Source organism: Salarias fasciatus, chromosome 14, assembly GCF_902148845.1.
Source record: "Salarias fasciatus chromosome 14, fSalaFa1.1, whole genome shotgun sequence".
Lineage (NCBI taxonomy): Eukaryota > Metazoa > Chordata > Actinopteri > Blenniiformes > Blenniidae > Salarias > Salarias fasciatus.
Window position 1 is genome coordinate 16,608,300 of NC_043758.1, and position 18,140 is coordinate 16,626,439.

Here is an 18,140-nt window from a genome sequence, read left to right on the forward strand (position 1 = left end):
TGTCTGTAAACATCTCGGCCTGAAGCACTTCTCCACTCATTGTGACAGAACTCACACTTCAGCAGCGAGCATCATGGGTATTTAGACAAGGCGGCAGTCCTACGTGGGCTCTGAAGTCAAACTTAAATGTGTTTGAAGTGTAGGAGTGGTCCTTCAAACAAACCAGAGGGCCGCTATTGGATGACTGTGGGGTGAGGGTGCCGAGGATCCGGTCTCTTCGTCTGCAGATGCTGATGTTGAGCAGATCATCTGGATGTTACCGTGAATTTTGATTTATAGCAGGACATCGTTTCTGATACCGTCTGTCGCTTCAGAAAATGACCTCCAACCCGGTGAGTTTCAGCCTTGATGCTGTCAGTTTGAAGAGACCATTTTTTAACCTTAGTGGGGCTTTCCTGGCAAATGCAGTTTTCCTTTCATGACGAATGGATGTTTAGTTGATCTTTTCCCCACAGTATTCAGACGTGGTTCCTTGCTTGTCCAGTGGATCTCCCCCTCCGAGCCGGGCAGATCTTAAAGCCCAGTATGTTCACCATGTGGCCCTGAAGCCCCCGTTGGAGGACGACGTCCCGAAGGGCAAAGGTAAGGTAATCCTCCATCCTCCACTACACTGTCACGTACAGTCATGCTATTTCTCCAATTTACTTTTAAGCTACTGTACCATAAAATACTAACATGTCTCAAACCATCTGATTACATAATTCAATTATAGCCATAATTTTAAAGTTTACATTTTCAGTACGTTTCTTACAAAAATATCTGAATTTTTCAATGATATTTACAATTTTCTACACTTTTTTTGGACCTAAATGAGTGAAAAACTGATTTTTTTTCTTTTTCTCTTAAAGATTATGAGAAAGTTATTTTAACCTCCTGACTGTGGAAATTCATAGTTGAAAAAGCTGAATTATTGCACTAGATAACCAGTCGGCCTGTTGAAATGATGTTTTCCGTTGATGAAATCACTGGCTGAGCTGTGCAAGCGGCCGTGAAGTGACTGTGAGTTGTTCCCTGTCAGACCTGAAGCAGAGGTGCGTTAAGTTCTCCGTGGCTGCCGCCATCTCTCTGCTGCTCCTGCTGCTGCTGACAGGAATCCTCCTCGCCTATTACTGTGAGTGCACGGCTCCGCTCCCCGCAGAAACTTAAGACAGGTGCATTTTTAATGAGGACCAAACCCTGAAATAGCCGCCTGGCTCCCTGCAGACTCCTCCTCCTGCGTGCACGGGGTGCAGTGCGTTGACGGGGGCTGTGTGTGGGAGTCCCAGTGGTGCGACGGTGTGACCCACTGCCCTTCGGGCGAGGACGAGGCCCATTGCGGTAAACCGAACCGTGCTGCACACACACAGTCATCCACCTGCTGCACACTTGTCACATTGATCCATCTTTAGTTTAGAAAATGGAGCCTCAAATGTGATTTATCTGTGTTTTTGTTGAAAGTGAGGGTGCAGGGCTCCACTTCCCTGCTTCAGATCTACTCGAATAAGCTGAAGGAGTGGCGGACAGTCTGCTCTTATGACTGGAGCGACCAGCACGGGGAGGCGAGCTGCCAGGGCATGGGATACAGCAGGTAGTACGCACCCGGAGACGAACGCTGCTGTGCGACGGATCCGTCTGTCTGAATCCAGCTCTGTGTTCCGCCTCATGTTTCCACAGGGGCACATACTTCAAATCAGGCCAACAGAAGACGGCCTCGGACAACGGATTCCTAATAGTGAAGTCTGGTTTCAATCCTGATGTGTCCATCCTGCAGCAGGTCGCCTTCAGGTGAGTCATTATGTCAAGATGCACTTATTCAATAAACACCAAGATCATTTTAGCAACACTGTCTCATCGTCTGCAGCAAAACGTGTCCCAACAATAACGGGGTGACACTGCGGTGCACTGGTAAGTCACCATGCTTTACAACAACACGTTCCCTGTCCTTGTTTTGCGGTTGTAGATTTTTGGTTTCGTCTTTGTGGGAAGTTTCAGCCACAATGACACTTTGACAGTTTGACCTCTTTTCCTGCCTGCCGCATTGAAACCCATCCTCCCTAAGAGCGGTCTTATTTGCAGATTGTGGGCGCGGGGTGAACTCGAGCCGGGCCCCCGGGGGCCCTGCGGCCTCTTCCCCGGCGTCCTGGCCTTGGCAGGTCAGCCTGCAGCTGGCGGGCTCGCACCGCTGCGGAGGAGCCATCATCTCTCCCTACTGGATCGTCACCGCGGCTCACTGCGTGGCCAGGTGAGCCCCCCGCCGCCCCCCCAAGCAGGTTGTTCTCTGATCCAGACTGAGTCTGGTCCCCCTTCATCCTCTGGCCCCTGCAGGGCCCCCGACCCCAGAGACTGGGCAGTGTACGCTGGGATCGTGGACTCTTTAGGCACCTTGTTTAACCCCGCTCACACTGTGAGTCACATCATAACACATGAGGACTACAACAGCCTGACGCGCAGCAATGACCTGGCTCTCATGAGGGTCTCCAGTCCTCTGGACTTCACAGGTACTGATGGATGCTTATTTACCAAATGAAAAAGCAGAAAAAATCAGCTAAAATGGTTTGGTTTCAAACAATTTTGAGACTTTCAATGTCCAAAATGTATTTCCATTAGTTTATAATCTTTTAGCAGGAATTTGTTACACTTTATGTGTTCACGTGACTGTTTCTGCATGGTGAATTATCGTATTTGGTGTCTGCTGAATTTGCCTGAGGACCAGGACTGGGAAAATAATGTTAACCAACAGTCTATTGGAAATCTTCCACAGTAATCTGAATTTTCTGAACACTTTCAGTGATCAAAATAATGAGATAAACCTCATATATTATGTGAGTGGAGGAGAAAACTCATGATCTCTGTGAATTTCTGAAGACGATCTAACCCTAACCCTTTCTTTTGATAGACTCCAGTAAAGTTGGACCCGTGTGTCTCCCAAATGTCGGCCTGAATGTCTCTGTTTGCCAGGACTGCTGGATTACCTGGTTTGGTCGTGCAGTGAGCGGAGGTGAGTCCGGTGTTTAAGAAGTAAACACAGAACTGAAATTAATGATTACAAAGTGTTGAAAAAAATAAAACATTGAAATAACCAGTGTTTGTAATTTCACATAGTATTGCAGTGTTAGAAGTTACTGGAGGGATTGCTTTGGCTTCAAAATTTTACTGTGATGGTGAATTCATTCTGAAGGATAAAGAACGGCGTTTTGTCAACATCAATCTCAAGAGTCTCAACACTGCTGCAGAATGTAGAGATTTTTCTTTAAAAGAAAATCAGCATAAAAAAAACAAACTACCGTATCTCCTAATTCGAATTTAATTTATTCACTGGGGAGCTAAGTGATTCTGTTTCTGAGTACAAAACGATGAGACCTGAGAGGAAACATCAGCGGTGGAGCAGTGAACGATAGCGGCTCAAGAGGCATTTTAACATGAAAGTAATACTTTGAAGATGAATTTGAAAACTGAAGAGATAAATAAATAAAGCGTGCATGTAGAAGGCTGCAAGCTCCTCTGAACATTAAACTGAAGATAGACCGACAGAACAAAACTAACTCATTTGTTTATAGTTTATGTCGTTTGAATCCACGGTGTTTTCTTTCTGCCACAGTGTTTTTTCTTGCTGCCACTAGATGGCGACAAACCCCCGCGCTTCCAGGCTGTGATCTGTTGTCCTGTACGGCTCAAATAGTGGTATCAAACATATGGCCCGGGGGCCAACACCGGCCTGCAGCAGGGTCTCAGCCAGGAGGCGGACCTTACAGAGTGTAAAATAAAATAAAAAAAAAAAAAAATCAGAATTTTTCTTTTCCTTTATAAGAGAAATGATCGTTTCTAAGTCATTCAGAACTCTGAACACAACAGTCAGACCGGAGTTGATAAATCACTGAGACGTCATTCAAAGTGAGAAGTAACTTTAACATAAAAGCCAGACTGCAGAGCTGAATCTGTTAAACATGCAGAATGAAAACTGACAAGTGCAGCAAATGAAGAAGAGCTGTTTTAATTCTGTTTTCCTTTAAAGTTTAATTCTATTCTGCAGTGGGAAGCATTCAGGATGTTGAAACTCCACTACTTTATGGTTGCACAGGTTTTGTGAAAAAAAAAAAAAAAATCACAAAATGTATACATTTTCCTTTTTGTATTTAAACCATACACAGCTGTGAAATTTGTACATGTGTTTGTATAAACTGATATTTTACAGACCACAAACAGATGTAAATGTTCACTGTGTAATTTGACACCTCTGATGAGAGACACGCTGGATCTCCATAACCACTGTTGTCACTGCTGTGATTTGTATTTACCATTATCCAACTCATCATTACTTTGAAGGAGATTTCCCCCGACGCCGGTTAATAATCATTCTCGTGTGTGTGTGTCTCTTTGACAGACGCTGTGTCTCTCCAGCTGAAGGAGGCTCAGGTCTCTCTGATAGATGCTGCGGTGTGTAACGGCGCCGATGCCTACGGTGGTCAGATCTCACAGGGGATGTTTTGCGCCAGAGAGGGAGACACAGGAGACAGTGTGTGCCATGTAAGAAAAAATGACGTTTTTCTTCTCTCAGCCGTGTGAAAATGATCTTTAAAGACTAAAATCAGTGCCAATAAAAATCAGTTTTAATGAATGGTGGCATTATATGCGCTCACATGTTATCACATGTCGACGGGTGTTTGTCAGTTTTACTGTACAGTAGAGCATCAGTCATGTACAGTGTGACTCCCAGCAGACGGCGTCGCCGCCTCCAGGCCTAATTCATCTATAAATACAGAATCAACTGATGCTGTAAAACAATATGCGCCAATAAAAGAGCGCTCAGTGTTATTCCAGCCCCGACAGACCAGCAGCACACAAACCGTTTCTGTTCAGGGAAGAATTCAAGGCATTTGCACGCTGTCATGTAATTTGCTCTGCGGCAAAGTCAAACAATATCTACATTATGTTCAGTGCATGTTGCCAGCCTTAAATAAAAAACATTTTGCAACTCGTAACAAAGCATTTATACAGTTTTCCCAAAAATGATGAGAAAGTTGATGGAGGCATCTGACTAAATGTGGACTTTTACTGAAACGCACTCAGTGGCTCCTTCATAGACTTTGGGAGACCCTGAAAGAACCCAGGTATTGCAGGTTTCTATTTCACCCTGAAGTCCCTCTAACGTCCTTGACCACCAAAGTGTATTTGTAACGATATATTTCACTGCTGACAGCTCGGTGTGTCCTCCGCTCTGCCTCAGGCTGACAGCGGCGGCCCTCTGGTGTCCCTCAGGGGCGGACTGTGGTGGCTTCTGGGTAACAGTGTTTGGGGCCAACGCTGCACCGGGGAGAATAAACCGGGTGTATACGGCAACGTCTCGCACGCCCTCAGCTGGATCTACTTCCAGATGAAGGTAAAAAATGGACGAACGTTAGCTTCACCTGCAGTTTGGTGACTTTCTCATGCAGGCACACATCTTGAACAGTACAGGTGTTTCCTCAGATCTGATTTCCTTTTTCTCTGTGAGATTCCACGCTCATCATGTCCGTATAATTCTTTGTACTCATTAACTTTTTACAGAGGAACAGATGTTCCAGCCTACAGCAGGACCGAATACCACTTGATACTTTTTGTAAAAATTCGATTTAATAGGTCAAAAATCCAAGCTCTTCATAGCCATCTGCCTTCATGGTCGGAGAAATCCATAAACTTTAGGTTCATTGCTGTCCCCAAACTACAGTGATAAAATAGAACTATTACTGTCTAAGTGGGATTTCAAACGAAGTGAACCTTCAGCCACACTTGGAACAACTCACCAACATACATTTTTTTTTTTTTTTTTGTTGACAGAAGCATCAAGATGACTGACTACTGGACCAATGACGATCAGTGTGAGGTTCACATTTTGTAATATCTGTGCTACTAAATCATAATCTTCTCTAAAGTGCTGTTTTGTATGATTTTATGACATCAGGTGAAGTTAATAGTGTTTTCTAGCTATCTTGTAGCTATCTTACGCGCCCGTGCTTGACAGCCGTGACATTGAAAACACCAGCAACAAACATGGACGCAGCACGACGCTTGACCATCAAAATTCAATCAACGGCCCACAAAAATCTGCAGCTTCACAGATTGCGCTACACAGATTGACTCACAGGTCAAACACAAATTCTCTGCTTCAACTTTGAGAACAAAATGTTCGACATTCACCTCAGCTGTCGGTGGTCCTAATGTTATGGCTGACCAGTCTATATGTACCATGTAAATAAAGATGTATCTTGTAAATAGTCCAGCTTGAGAAATCGGAGCCATGAATGAACACCGTCATTCACAAACCACATTGTTTGTCCTGTTGACTTCCAAAATATTTATTCATAAAACAAATCACACTTTTCATTTGTCACAAGTTCTTTTATTTACATTACAAATTTGGCACGAGAAAAAACAAAAAAGTGACTATTGAAAGATTCAAGTGTGTCTTCGAATGAACTATTTTACAACCTCAGATTCCGGCAGACAGCGGCGTCTCGTTTTAAAGGGTTTTGATCGAGTTTGCATGAGGAACCAGTGCGAGTGTGGAAACTTCGATCTTCATTGCTCACACACCAGGCCGGAAAGTAAACAGGAGTGTCGCGGTGACCAGAAGGCCACTGTGTTTCCCCACACGTCAGTTTCTCAAAAATCCTTTGGTGTCCGATTTGAATCAACTACGCAGTCTAAACATCCCTGAACGTCTATCCTAAAAAGCAACGATTTGGAATAAAATTACATTCAACGAGAATTAAATACAAAGCTAAATGCATAGATTTAGTAAAATTACAATAATACAACAAATTGCTTGGCAGATCTGGAATATACTGATCTGTCGCTCTGTATCGCACTGTTGATCGGCTTCAGGAGCAAAAGTGCAGGTCAGCAGAGTAAAGTCTCGATCTACTGATGATATTAACCAGTGTGTCTGGAAGGCACCGTAAATACTTTTCTAACTTTCAATTCCGATGAACAGCGGTCATCGGAGCAGAGGAGCAGGAGAGCTGACGCTACACTGTAAAAAAACAAAACAAAACTAATCAACGTGAAGGCACAGTTCATCAGGTGGTATGGCCGGACACATGTCTCACACAGTTCGACATCTGTGAGCTTGAATTATTTTATAGCGTCCTCCTTCCTGCTGACGTGTGACTGAGGCAGAAACTCCACAGCTGGTCCGTACTTGTGGTTATTGCTGGTATTTATTGAGTCATTTCATAGTTTGGATCGACCTCCTGTGTTCCTTCTACAACTTTCAGAAGCTTAGAATATAGAAGGTAAGGCGCCGGCTCTCCTCGACGTATTTCATTGCGTTAAAGCGAGAGGAAAGCCTCTGATGTTGGACAGTCTGGAGAAGCGTTCTGGAGGTGTGGATTCCCTTTAGGAGGCAGCTCCTCCGTCGGTGCCGCTGCCTCCCTGGGCCGACTGGATGAGCGTGCGTTCAGGTCCCCGGAGCAGCCGGAGGCGAGCGTCACCTCCCTCTCCTCGGCCGCGGACGGGCTCGCCTCGCTGTCCTCTACCGCGCTCGCCCGTCCCTCCGCTCTCAGTCATTTGATGCGGTGGCGGACCAGCGAGGACTCGTCGGTGATCTCCCCGGAGCGGCCGCGGCGCCTGCACGGCAGGACGAGCAGCAGCAGCAGGACGACCAGGACCAGGCCGCAGACCGCCATCAGGGTGTAGGAGATCACCCACAGCAGAGGCTCCCTCAGCGTCCGGCCGGAGCAGTCGGCGGCCACGTCCGCGGCGGAGAAGGGTCCCGCGATCTCCGACAGGGCGACGCTGCCACTCGCTGCAGAGAAGCACAGGATGGACGAGATCGGTTGGAGAAAGGTCATGGAGGTTCAGTTCGTTTAGAGAAGGCTTAAAGAAAGTTAGGGCTACAGGAGAGTTAGTTTGCAAATTGGTGATCACGAAAACATCAGTGTGTGTCTGGATCTGAGCCCAGTTTGCAAGGTGAAGTGATTTGTTTTTTGTTTTTGTTTTTTTGTCTTTTGGGATTCATTAGTAGTTAAATTCTTGTCTGGATTTTGGCAACTCAGAAATGGAAGCTGCACTATTGTAACAAGCATGTCGTCTCAACCTTCAGCCTGCATCAGAACAAGCAGGATTTTAGTACTTTCATGTGATCACGCAAAACTAGAAAGAAGAAAAACAATCCACTTGACTCTGAATTACATATTCCATAATGCAAGCCTCACATTATTAACATGCATTTCCTTTGTAAGGTCCATTTAACGCACAGATGTAATATTTCAGACGTCACTTGAAGACTATTGAGGCCAAAACAAAGCGTGAGTGTGCGGTACATAAGCATCAGCAGAACTCCACACCTTGCTTCTTAATCCTCACCTGCACAGTTGCTCAGTGCGAAGCCAAGTCTGCGCTGGCTGCGGTCGAACACCACGTAAAAGCCCTCCATGACGGTGGCGCCGATCACCAGGCCGTTTGCCGACGACGACACTCCGAAGCGGAAGCAGTCCAGCGTGCCGTCCACGTCTGTGATTGGCTGGATGTACATCTGCAAGACCACAGAAAAAACAAGAGGAAAAAGGCATCGAGCAGCTGCTAGTCAACAGAGACATCTGGAGAAGGTTCTTGCTTCCGTGTACCTGAGGTAGAATGGTGATCCTGAAGGACTGGCTGGTGTTGGTGGCCCTCAGGTAGATGGACAGCTTGGGGAAAAACCTCCACGGGGTCTCTCCCTTCATCCAGCATGCCAGCTTGGTGCCGTCCCAGAAGCCCGAAGAGAAATCCTGGATCTGAATCAAAGAAGGAGGAAAAAAAAAATAAATAAAAGATGAAAAAAAGACACAAACACATAAAGAGAGGCAGGGTGAGAGATAAACAGAAAGAAACAGAAGGTCAGTGAAACACCAAAACAGGTTTTGATGTTCTCTTTCATTTTCCCTCTCGGGATTCATCTGCAAGGATTGTGGCTACATTAATTGAAAGCATTGCTTCTAAGTTCAGTTTAACCTTGAGGATTGTTTGTGTGCAGTTCTGAACGCTGAAATGCGCGAAAAGCAGAATGGTAAATAAACAAAAGGCGTGGACGCGCGCACATACATTTTCATAACGGGGGGGGCGGGGGGGGGGGGGGGGACTCCCGAGCTTCCACTTAAAGCTACCTCGTCCTTGAACAGCGAGTGCGTGTGCCACCCTCCTCTGCATCTCTCTGCTCTGACAACATGTTTCATCATTGTCTGTGGAGAGACGGCGGCGTACCAGAGAGCTGCGCGTGATGGCTTCCACCACCGCGTTGAAGACGTTGACAGGAAGCCGCAGCAGCGTCGTCCCACTGTCAACGATAGCTTTATCCATGTTGTACTGAAAGAGGGAGAAAGAGTGGAGGGCTGTCAGTTTCTCCTCTGTTCCACAGGCTCATGTGGAAGACCTTGAGCAAACAAAAGAATATCAAATGAGGAAGTTCTTTCACAAGCAGACAAACCGGATTACAAGCCCCTGCAGTGCTGCGACTCGGGCTCAGGTACATTTCCGCGTGTTAACCTTGACAAAATCACCCATTAAGAATGAGAATTAACCATTTAGGCTTTAAAGCAGGTTTTTTTGGTGACAACTTTCCAGATGTTGCTGTCGAAGACAGCATTAAGAATGTAGAATTTGAAGCACAATGAGTTGCAGTAAGTGATATGTCAAAATTCCTAAATTTCCTGCAACTGCAGAGACCCTCCGGACTTTCACATCACAGCGATCAAGTCATGAACAAAATTTACCAATGTGGAATGAGGAAAAATCAGAACACAATTAGCCAAACTTCTCGGAAGAGTTTCCATGGCCTTTGTCAGGTAGAGATTGTAGAGAAACTAAACTTTCCAGTTTTACCTCTCTGCAGTCCAGATCCAGGTTCTGGTCTCCGACCTCCAGCTTCAAAACCTCCACTTGGTAGTACCACTCCTCCAATATAGGAGTGTACCACACCGTCCCCCGATACAGAGACGGTTCAGCCCCACCCATTATCTGCACAACGGACCAAAAAAAAACCCCATCACCAACAGGTTAAATGTGGCAAAAAGACTTTAAAAAAAAATCTAAATTCACAATTTCTAAGGAAAGGCTTATCTCTCTCTCTCTCTCTCACACACACACACACACACACACACACACACACACACACACACACGCACATTAGTCACACATCCACCCTGCCATCTTATCCATCTGTCTGCATCAGAAGGTCACATGATGGAGACGCAGTGAGTGCAGCACCAAGGTCGTACGTATAACAGTGACAGACTTGCTCTCAGCAGGATGCTATCTTAGCTTAATTAGCTCCTCTCTGACTGGACTGAATCACACTGAGGAGGAGGATGATACACGCTTTCTAAAACGCACTCGGCCGCTCCGCCTGATCCACTAGAGATGGATTGGTTTGAGATTACACATAAGATGGCTCAATTAGATTTCAGTGGTTCGTGTTTAAAACGGTTATTCTCCCACCATCACAGTTTTAACGCTGAAGAAAAAGTTCATTAACCACAAGATATATTAAAAAAAACAAAAAACAAAAAAACAACACTAAATCAAAGCTTGAAAGAGGCTTTTGTTTGATAAATACTCTCTGGGGGAAGATGCTCCTGACTACTCACAAGGCTGCCCCCCGCAGGGTCGGATGTGCTGCTGGCTGACAGACCAGCGCCGCACATCTGGAGGGAAAAGATGTCTGGAATTCCCAGCTGTTGCACCACAGAGTTGAAGAAGGGCTCCACGGACGAGTCGGGCTGCTTGAAAGACGGGCACAATCATTAACCTGCACGGATCGAATTGAGCTTTTCAATTTGCATTTTCGGCTTCAGGTTTGAAGCATTCAGAGAAGACGGAAAAAGAAATCATTAATATCTGGAGCTAACTTTTTCAGTGGGAGCGTTCTAAATGTCGCCATAGAAACACATGCTTTCACTGATGTTTCTGGAAAGATAACCTTAAAAACACTGCTCATTGACAAAAGGACGCTCCCTCTTGTTTTCCTGGAGAGGGTTTCTGTGTCGGTGTCGTGCGACCACGCCATGCATGACAATCAGCCCTCAGGCACGTTGAACCTGAACCACTCAGGAGGCCCCAGCAGCACAAAGTGGTCAGTGTGAGCAAATCTGCCCCTCGATCACTGGCATTTGATTCTTAAAGTCGCTGTAGTGAGACAGGACAAAAGAAGGCATTGTGGGAGTTTGCACCGACGTCATTCGTCGTCCCATTACATGAAAGAAAGTCACACACAGAGCAGAAACACCTCAACTTTGCACCTTTTCCAAATGAAGCATGACAAATTACAGCAACAACACTAAGAGGATAAATTTAAAGAATGGCGTGGTTAAAGCATCCCACCTTCTGTGTTTCTAAATGAGGAAACTTGTCTGGTGTCATGTGATGCGTGCATGACCATATCAAACCTGATCTCATCCTGATCCTCAGGCTGAACGCACAGGTTGCACAATCATTTGAAAACAAGAAGGAATGCTGATAAGGAAAGAAAAAGGGGAGGGTTCCTAAATCCTCTTGATTTTAAGGAGGGTAACATTTTGTATGTATTTAATTCATTTATGTCACAAAACTACTTAGTTGATGAAAAGTGTATCATTTATTTACAAATGTAAAAAAAGCATACCGGTACTATTTATTTGCTTTATTGCTGCTACACTGTGCACAAAGTCTGCGGTATAAAAAGGTTTAAAACTTAAGAGCATGTCTAACCCGAGCCAACATGGGATAGGCCAGTCCCAGGATGCCCTGCCAGTTTATCCCAGGAAGGAAAAAGCCCTCGGATGACAGGATCGCCGCAATGTTGATGATGATGGTCCCGTTCGGGCCGTTCGGTATCGAGACGCCGTCCACGCCCAGTTCCCCCTCCCAGTTGCCCTGGGTGTACCTGACAGCCACCGTCCGACCCGTGGACAAGTAGCTATCGGAGCTGGAGGGGGAGGAAGAGGACAAGGCACGTGAACAATTCAGACCGTGGTGAGAAAATGTAAGATATGCAAATGCAAAGAGCAAGGATTATGCAGTTCTGTCCCGTGGATAAAGACACATAACTACTGTGAAAAATCTGCAATCTCCGATACATTTCTTAACTAAGTTCTATTTTACTCATGCTAGAGAGCACACGAGGTAAATTTACAATCGATATGAACGTCAGCATTGTGACAACAAACCTGCGTGTGTGTGCACAGCAACTTACAGAGCAGTGTTGAAGAAGTGAGTAATGAAAGGGTGTGGCGCCGCCGCCACGGCGAAGTTACTGCTGCCCGTGTCCACCAGGATGTTCAGCTGAAAGACACAAGGCACATGTTTACTTTAACAAGCCCCACAGTGATCAGTTAACCAGCTGGACTCACACCGCTTCCCAATCACACGGCTGGAAACACACACAGACACACACAGACACACACACACACTGAAGTGCACAAACAGAGGGTTTGGAGTTTGTTGTTGGTTTTAATTAGAGGAACTAAGGAGAGACAAGTCATTAAAAGAAACACATACCGAAGCATTAGAAAATATACATGACATTTCAACTATGGACAAACAAAAAAAAATTAATTAAAAAGCTAAAAACACATTTTATATAGGGGGGCTTCATGCTCTAAAAACTTACATTTTTTGCTTATTTGGTGTTTATTTGCACCGATTGCAATGCTGGCTTCAGATTTTAGATCAGTTTCCATTTAGCTGAATTTGCTCCTGCATCTGTCAAACTGAAAGAGGTCCACTCGTCTTTATGCCTGTTGGACACTGGTGTGCAATTTCTTGTAATATTCTGTAAAGTCTGACTTTGCAATCGCAAAGAATATTATATCCATCTTTAAATTTCAGCTTGGGGAAAAAAATGCTCGACATCAGCTGGCAGACAGAAGGATGTCCACCTCTCCGATGTGTGATCCATGAGTCAGACAGGGAAGCCTCCGGCTGCTGGCACGGCGGTCCGGCCTATCCGGCCATTTGGGGAGGTGTCATGAGAGCAGCGGGGACCGGCTCACAGCGGCCGAGATAATGTTGTCTTCCAGGCACCAAGTCAACGAGCAGGAACTAATTAGCCAGCAGACTTGTGTCAGCCCACTGCTGAACAGCAGACGTATTAACACGTCCGGAGGAGCATCGCTCTTCGTGACGGGTTCATAAATCCAAGACCCCTGCAGCTACCTGAGGACTCCACGACGGCGATGATCAAATCATCACATTATGCCATGAATGTTGTATCAAAGCACTGAACAGAGGCACATATTTAATATTGTTTGTGTTTGGAACCAATTTTTTCTTCAGTTCAAAATATAATTTTCAAAATCAGCTTTACTTTACAAAGGTCAAAGTCTCAAATATAAAATGTCAGCCAAAATAATCAACATGAGGAAGTTACATTTGTGCGATTGAAGCTAAAGTGAAATTTCCCTGGAACTATTTACAAACGGTAAAGTATCTACTGAGAGCTTTGAGATTTCTTCAGAACTGGCACCCGGTTTCACTCTCATTTAGGGCCAAAGCTTAAAGCCGTTGGGATTCCATGCATCTTATCTTTGTGAACTAAGTCCTGCAAGCAGCATTCATTAATTAGATTTTATTACATAGAAGCAGCTATCAGGCAGATATCAGTGTCCACCCTGACGTCACTGGGCCGAATGGTGGAGGTGATACTAAATTCCAGCACACTGTTTTATTACTGACACCTGTCACCCTTGACAGTATTTCTTTTACCATGCAGTTATTACAACATATTTACAGCCGCTGGCGATCAAGTGTTTAGAGCAGTGAGTTTGAGCATACAGTGTAACATTTGTGCCAAATCAAACATGTGGTTACTGCAGCGGCAATTACTAACTACTACTAACTTCTTAGTGTGATTTTCCTTTGTTAAGTTTATGTAGCCCTGGTTTGTCCATGTGAATCTCTTTAGAACCATGTGAAAAGTGGTGTCTATATAAAGTTTATATAAATAAGTATAAAGACTTCTATTCAGCGGCGCTTCAATGTTGATCACACAACCAGTGTTCATTCAGCCAGCTCGGTTTCAAACAGCGACTCCTCTGAGGCCTGCTTTGTTTCAGTCTGACCAGATCAACAGGAAGTACTTCACTGGAAATATTAGAGTACATCTCGTAAGCAAACCAGATCAAGTGTCACAGGAAGAGACCGGCCTCTGTTTGTGAAACATTAAAACGTACATGCGCATTTAGTCATTCTAAAACTATCCTGCGACGTTGTAGCTCGTCTTATCGACTGGTTCAGTCATTCACAGGAAAGCCCCTGTTGGCCTTTCTGTAGGAGACAGGCTTATCAGTTCCTCCTCATTGAGCTGGCTCTGATCCCATCACTGTTGACCGTGCCATCGAAAACCCCCTCTGCCGCCGTGCAGATGGCAGCGGTCCGCCTTACGCAAGTCCTCAACCGGCCAAACGGGCCAGACTGGAAAACACTGGAACCTTGTGGTTGGAGACAGGGAAGATGGGCAGGGGAGCGCGGGGCCGCTTTCTTCCCCCCTCGCCGCCTATCCTTTCCCAGTCACACTATCCTCCCTCGGCTCAGCCGCAGAGCCTCAGGCACATCTCATCCCCCGCCGCGGCTGAGTGTTCGCTGTCTAATTGGCGGTGGCTCCATGGCGGCGACGTGCATCTGCTACCTGTTTGTACCAATTAGCAGATGTGAGTCTCTCCAGCCGACACCGCAGCCCGGCTGTGCCACGCGCTAACAGATGCGGCAATTAGGAGCCGATTTGAATAGTGCCTCATTTAACACCACGGCCCTGTAATCACCTCATCATTTAGTTAGAATAATATTGAGAGTATTACTCAATAGTATTGAGTTACAGGACATTTTGGCACCGTGTAACCAATCTGAACCAAAGTGAATTGAGCTGTGCTGGGATGAATAACTGATGCGGAGGTTTCACTGTGATTATGCACAAGAGGACAAGAGTGCAATGGAATATCAGAGGTGGAACCGTTTTCGTTGCTATGTGCATTTCAAACCCATCTTTTGGATTTAAAGTAATATTTGTTCATTCGGGTGTTTAATCCCATCTGTGTTTACTTCTGCTTGTGCTTCCTCAGGCGGCGGTGCACTGAGCGAATCACCTGATGCCAACTGAACAGTAACCTGGCCCATCTGACAAGGCCGGGCACGGACGAGTGTTGCTCATGCCGTCACAAGGACGGCTCCCCACGTAGGTCTGTGCTATTGGAAATGCTGGCTCACTCAAATGCCTTGATGCAAAAAGATCAATAAAACTCGAATTAGAATCACCTATTATAGAATTTTTAAAAGTCAAAAATTGCAGGACAGTGACACTTGCACTACATTATACACAAAAAGATAATCATATATAAAGAGTTATCGTGCCTATGCATATTATAAAATAGCTGAAATAGCGAATAATTGCACTTATATCCCTGTACTGTAGTTTGCTGAGTTTACCATTTGGCTTTGATGTTATGCAATAACCAAACAAAACAGAGTCAATTTCCCCAATGTTGTGTGTGATCATTCCACTTTTGACTCTTTAAACTGATGGCATTGTATAATCAAGCTCAGGTCACAATCAGTGGAAACATGGAGAGCTGTGTATGATTACATGTGAACAACTGTCTCTTCCGGCAAAGTTGGTGTATTAGGGATATTTTGGCATCTGTGTTTCACTTCAGCATTTCATTTGCTGAAGAATTTTTCACTTTTACAACTAAAGAAAAAGTCATTTGAAGGTCTGTCAATGTATTCGTGACATTAAAAATTGGAAATAATGTGTAACACAAGTAGACAGAGCAATACAAAAGGTGCAAGATAAAATCAGTGACATGGACGAAGGAGCAGCAACAGTGCTAAATGTTCACCTGATGATAAATAATGATAAAGCAAAACCTGACGAGCAACTAGCTCCTAGTCTGTGTCCTCATGGCCCAACGCTTCCTTTCAAACACAACTCTGTACTAAATGTAAAGCGTTGGGAAGGTTACATAGTTATCCTCACAGGAGTCCAGACGGAGCAGCAGCACTGATAAGCCTGGATGAGGAACTAAGCTGTTTCAACCAAGTGCCTTAAAGTCTCTGATCTCTTTAACTGGAGATGCTTCTTAGTAACAGGTCAACTTAAGAACAAGATCAGACAATTTGGCGTTTGTTTTCCAGCTCCATTCAAGTCGATCTGCTTACAACACAAGTCATGGTCTCCACCCTTCAAGCCTCATGTAGTTTTAATCAAGAGGTGCACAGTCATCCAGATTTAGTTTCCTGAAATGGTCTAGTAGGGTGATTACATAGAGATCATTACAAAATGATGAAAATTAACTTAAAGGGAAGCATTTGTATTATTTCAAAGAAAATAACAAGCCTGAACAACAGCTTATACTGCTGTGTACAACTGTGGAGCTGCTCTTTGCTCCCTGGGAGCTTTGTAATCCCTGTCAGCTGCCTGCTGCTGAACACTGGTCCTCACAGGCAGCATCATGTGAGTGCATGTGAGCGGAGGGGAGTTCAGTCTACCTACAGACCCCTGGGCTGGGAAGAAAAGACATCACCCCACAGTTATTCTGAGCCATCATCCACTCATGGTCCAAAGCAGGCCTGTGGATCAACAGCACATTTCTCTTCATATGGAGTCAAAATATACCAGCATTATCTATCCATTGGTCTATCATGGGTTTAATGCTGTTTAAAATTAAGTGTATATATTTTTAATGGACAGCCTGGAGACTCTACACTACATTCCCTTCTATGGATCACATGCTGGATTTTTCACACATCCACAATACACACCATGAAATCCAAAACACAGAAAGCAACACACAAAACTGAAACTGCCTGCACAACTGAAACAAGAGTGACTCAGTACCTTTTGACCGGGAGTGCCGATGGACATTTCTATGTAGTAGCCTCTTCCAGAGTCGCCCTGCAAGTTATTCACCATGTCCAGAAAGTTGACGGTGCCGCTGGGATCAGAGGCCAGAGACAGGCCGTTTCCATCGGACGTTAACGCCACTCTCCGAGCGGGAGTCAGATCCGCGGCCGAGGAGAAGTTGTACTTCCCGGGGTAGATTTTCAGTGGAATGGAGAAGTAGCACTCGGACACCCCCAGGCACAAACCCAAAGCGAATGCCCAGATCGATACAGAAGCGGAGTGCGCCATGGTGGTGTGAAAGTTTTTCAGCCGTCAGAGATCAACGGGCGGGGAAAGAAACTCCTGCTCCTCGACCAGAACTTTGCTCCTCAGGTGTTCAGGCTGGACATCATGGAGACGCTGCTTCCACGCCGTCAGCGACAAACTGCACATACTGACATAGCAACGCGGTGCGAGCCACACTCCCGGCTGGCTGCGGCGGACAGAGTTTACAAGAGGTTTTACCCCATCGCCCCTCCATCTTCAACAAGCCAGCCGGGACGGAGGGCGCGACTTCCGGTGGGTCCTTTCAAACTAAAGGCGGTGTGAATGGAACCAGCAAACACATACAAGCAAACAAACAATGCAGGTTCAAAAAGACCTGCAAATAAAATACTATATATACATTTTGGAGATATTTTTTAAATCCTGAACTGCATTGTCAAAAGTTAGCATTTCTCGGGAAGTTTTCAGCAGTGAAAAAAGATAGACCAAAGGATATAGACGCAGACGCTTATGTTTTATTTTGATGGAGCACTTCCTGTCCTGTTCGTCTCAGTTGGCCTGTTTGGAAAACACTGTGGTCACCACTCCCTGCACGCTTCACACACTTTTCAGTAGACAACCACCATAAAAAAACAGTAACTTTGATGGATCTCTGACACTTCTTTTGGAGCTGAAAGTGAAGGGCTTACAGCCGTGAATGTTTTCTTTCAGGAAAAAAAAGTTATCTAGTTTGATATGTTTTGTTGTGCTGTGGTGAAGTTAACAACTTTTTTTGATATAAATGTCCCACAGTCCTAACTCTGTGAAGATAATTCATTTATGACTTTGTAAAGATATTTTGTACATCACCACAAGGATATCATTTTTAAACTTTTTGGTATTTTCAGTCCAGTCATAACCATGGCTTAGTTATATGTCATTCACTCTATTGACATGAAGAAAAGTGGAAACAGTGAGTGTTGTACAGTGACTTTTATTGTCAATCCATTTCCAGCATCCAACCAAAGGTCATGGTTCTGGAGCATTCCAGGTGACTGGGTGGAGGCGGGGGGCACTGAGCAGGTCAGCA

General features: G+C 45.1%; 2 protein-coding genes across 2 annotated transcripts; one reads left to right on the forward strand and one right to left on the reverse strand.

Annotated features, from left to right (window-relative positions):
- The first annotated feature begins 317 nt into the window (after positions 1 to 317).
- Positions 318 to 6,028, forward strand: LOC115400782 (transmembrane protease serine 2-like). The gene is made up of 12 exons (XM_030108802.1): positions 318 to 332; positions 456 to 582; positions 1,019 to 1,111; positions 1,204 to 1,317; positions 1,438 to 1,567; positions 1,654 to 1,764; positions 1,841 to 1,884; positions 2,056 to 2,221; positions 2,305 to 2,477; positions 4,361 to 4,503; positions 5,204 to 5,356; positions 5,999 to 6,028. The coding sequence occupies exons 1-12, from the start codon at positions 318 to 320 to the stop codon at positions 6,026 to 6,028; spliced, it is 1,299 nt and encodes a 432-aa protein (XP_029964662.1).
- Positions 6,029 to 7,267: 1,239 nt separating this feature from the next.
- On the reverse strand, positions 7,268 to 17,341 carry bace2 (beta-secretase 2). The gene is made up of 9 exons (XM_030109034.1): positions 16,802 to 17,341; positions 12,164 to 12,252; positions 11,680 to 11,896; positions 10,581 to 10,712; positions 9,817 to 9,951; positions 9,199 to 9,300; positions 8,583 to 8,732; positions 8,323 to 8,491; positions 7,268 to 7,762 (listed from the first exon to the last, which is right to left on the reverse strand). The coding sequence occupies exons 1-9, from the start codon at positions 17,093 to 17,095 to the stop codon at positions 7,521 to 7,523; spliced, it is 1,530 nt and encodes a 509-aa protein (XP_029964894.1). The 5' UTR covers positions 17,096 to 17,341; the 3' UTR covers positions 7,268 to 7,520.
- Between the last annotated feature and the right edge of the window lie 799 nt (positions 17,342 to 18,140).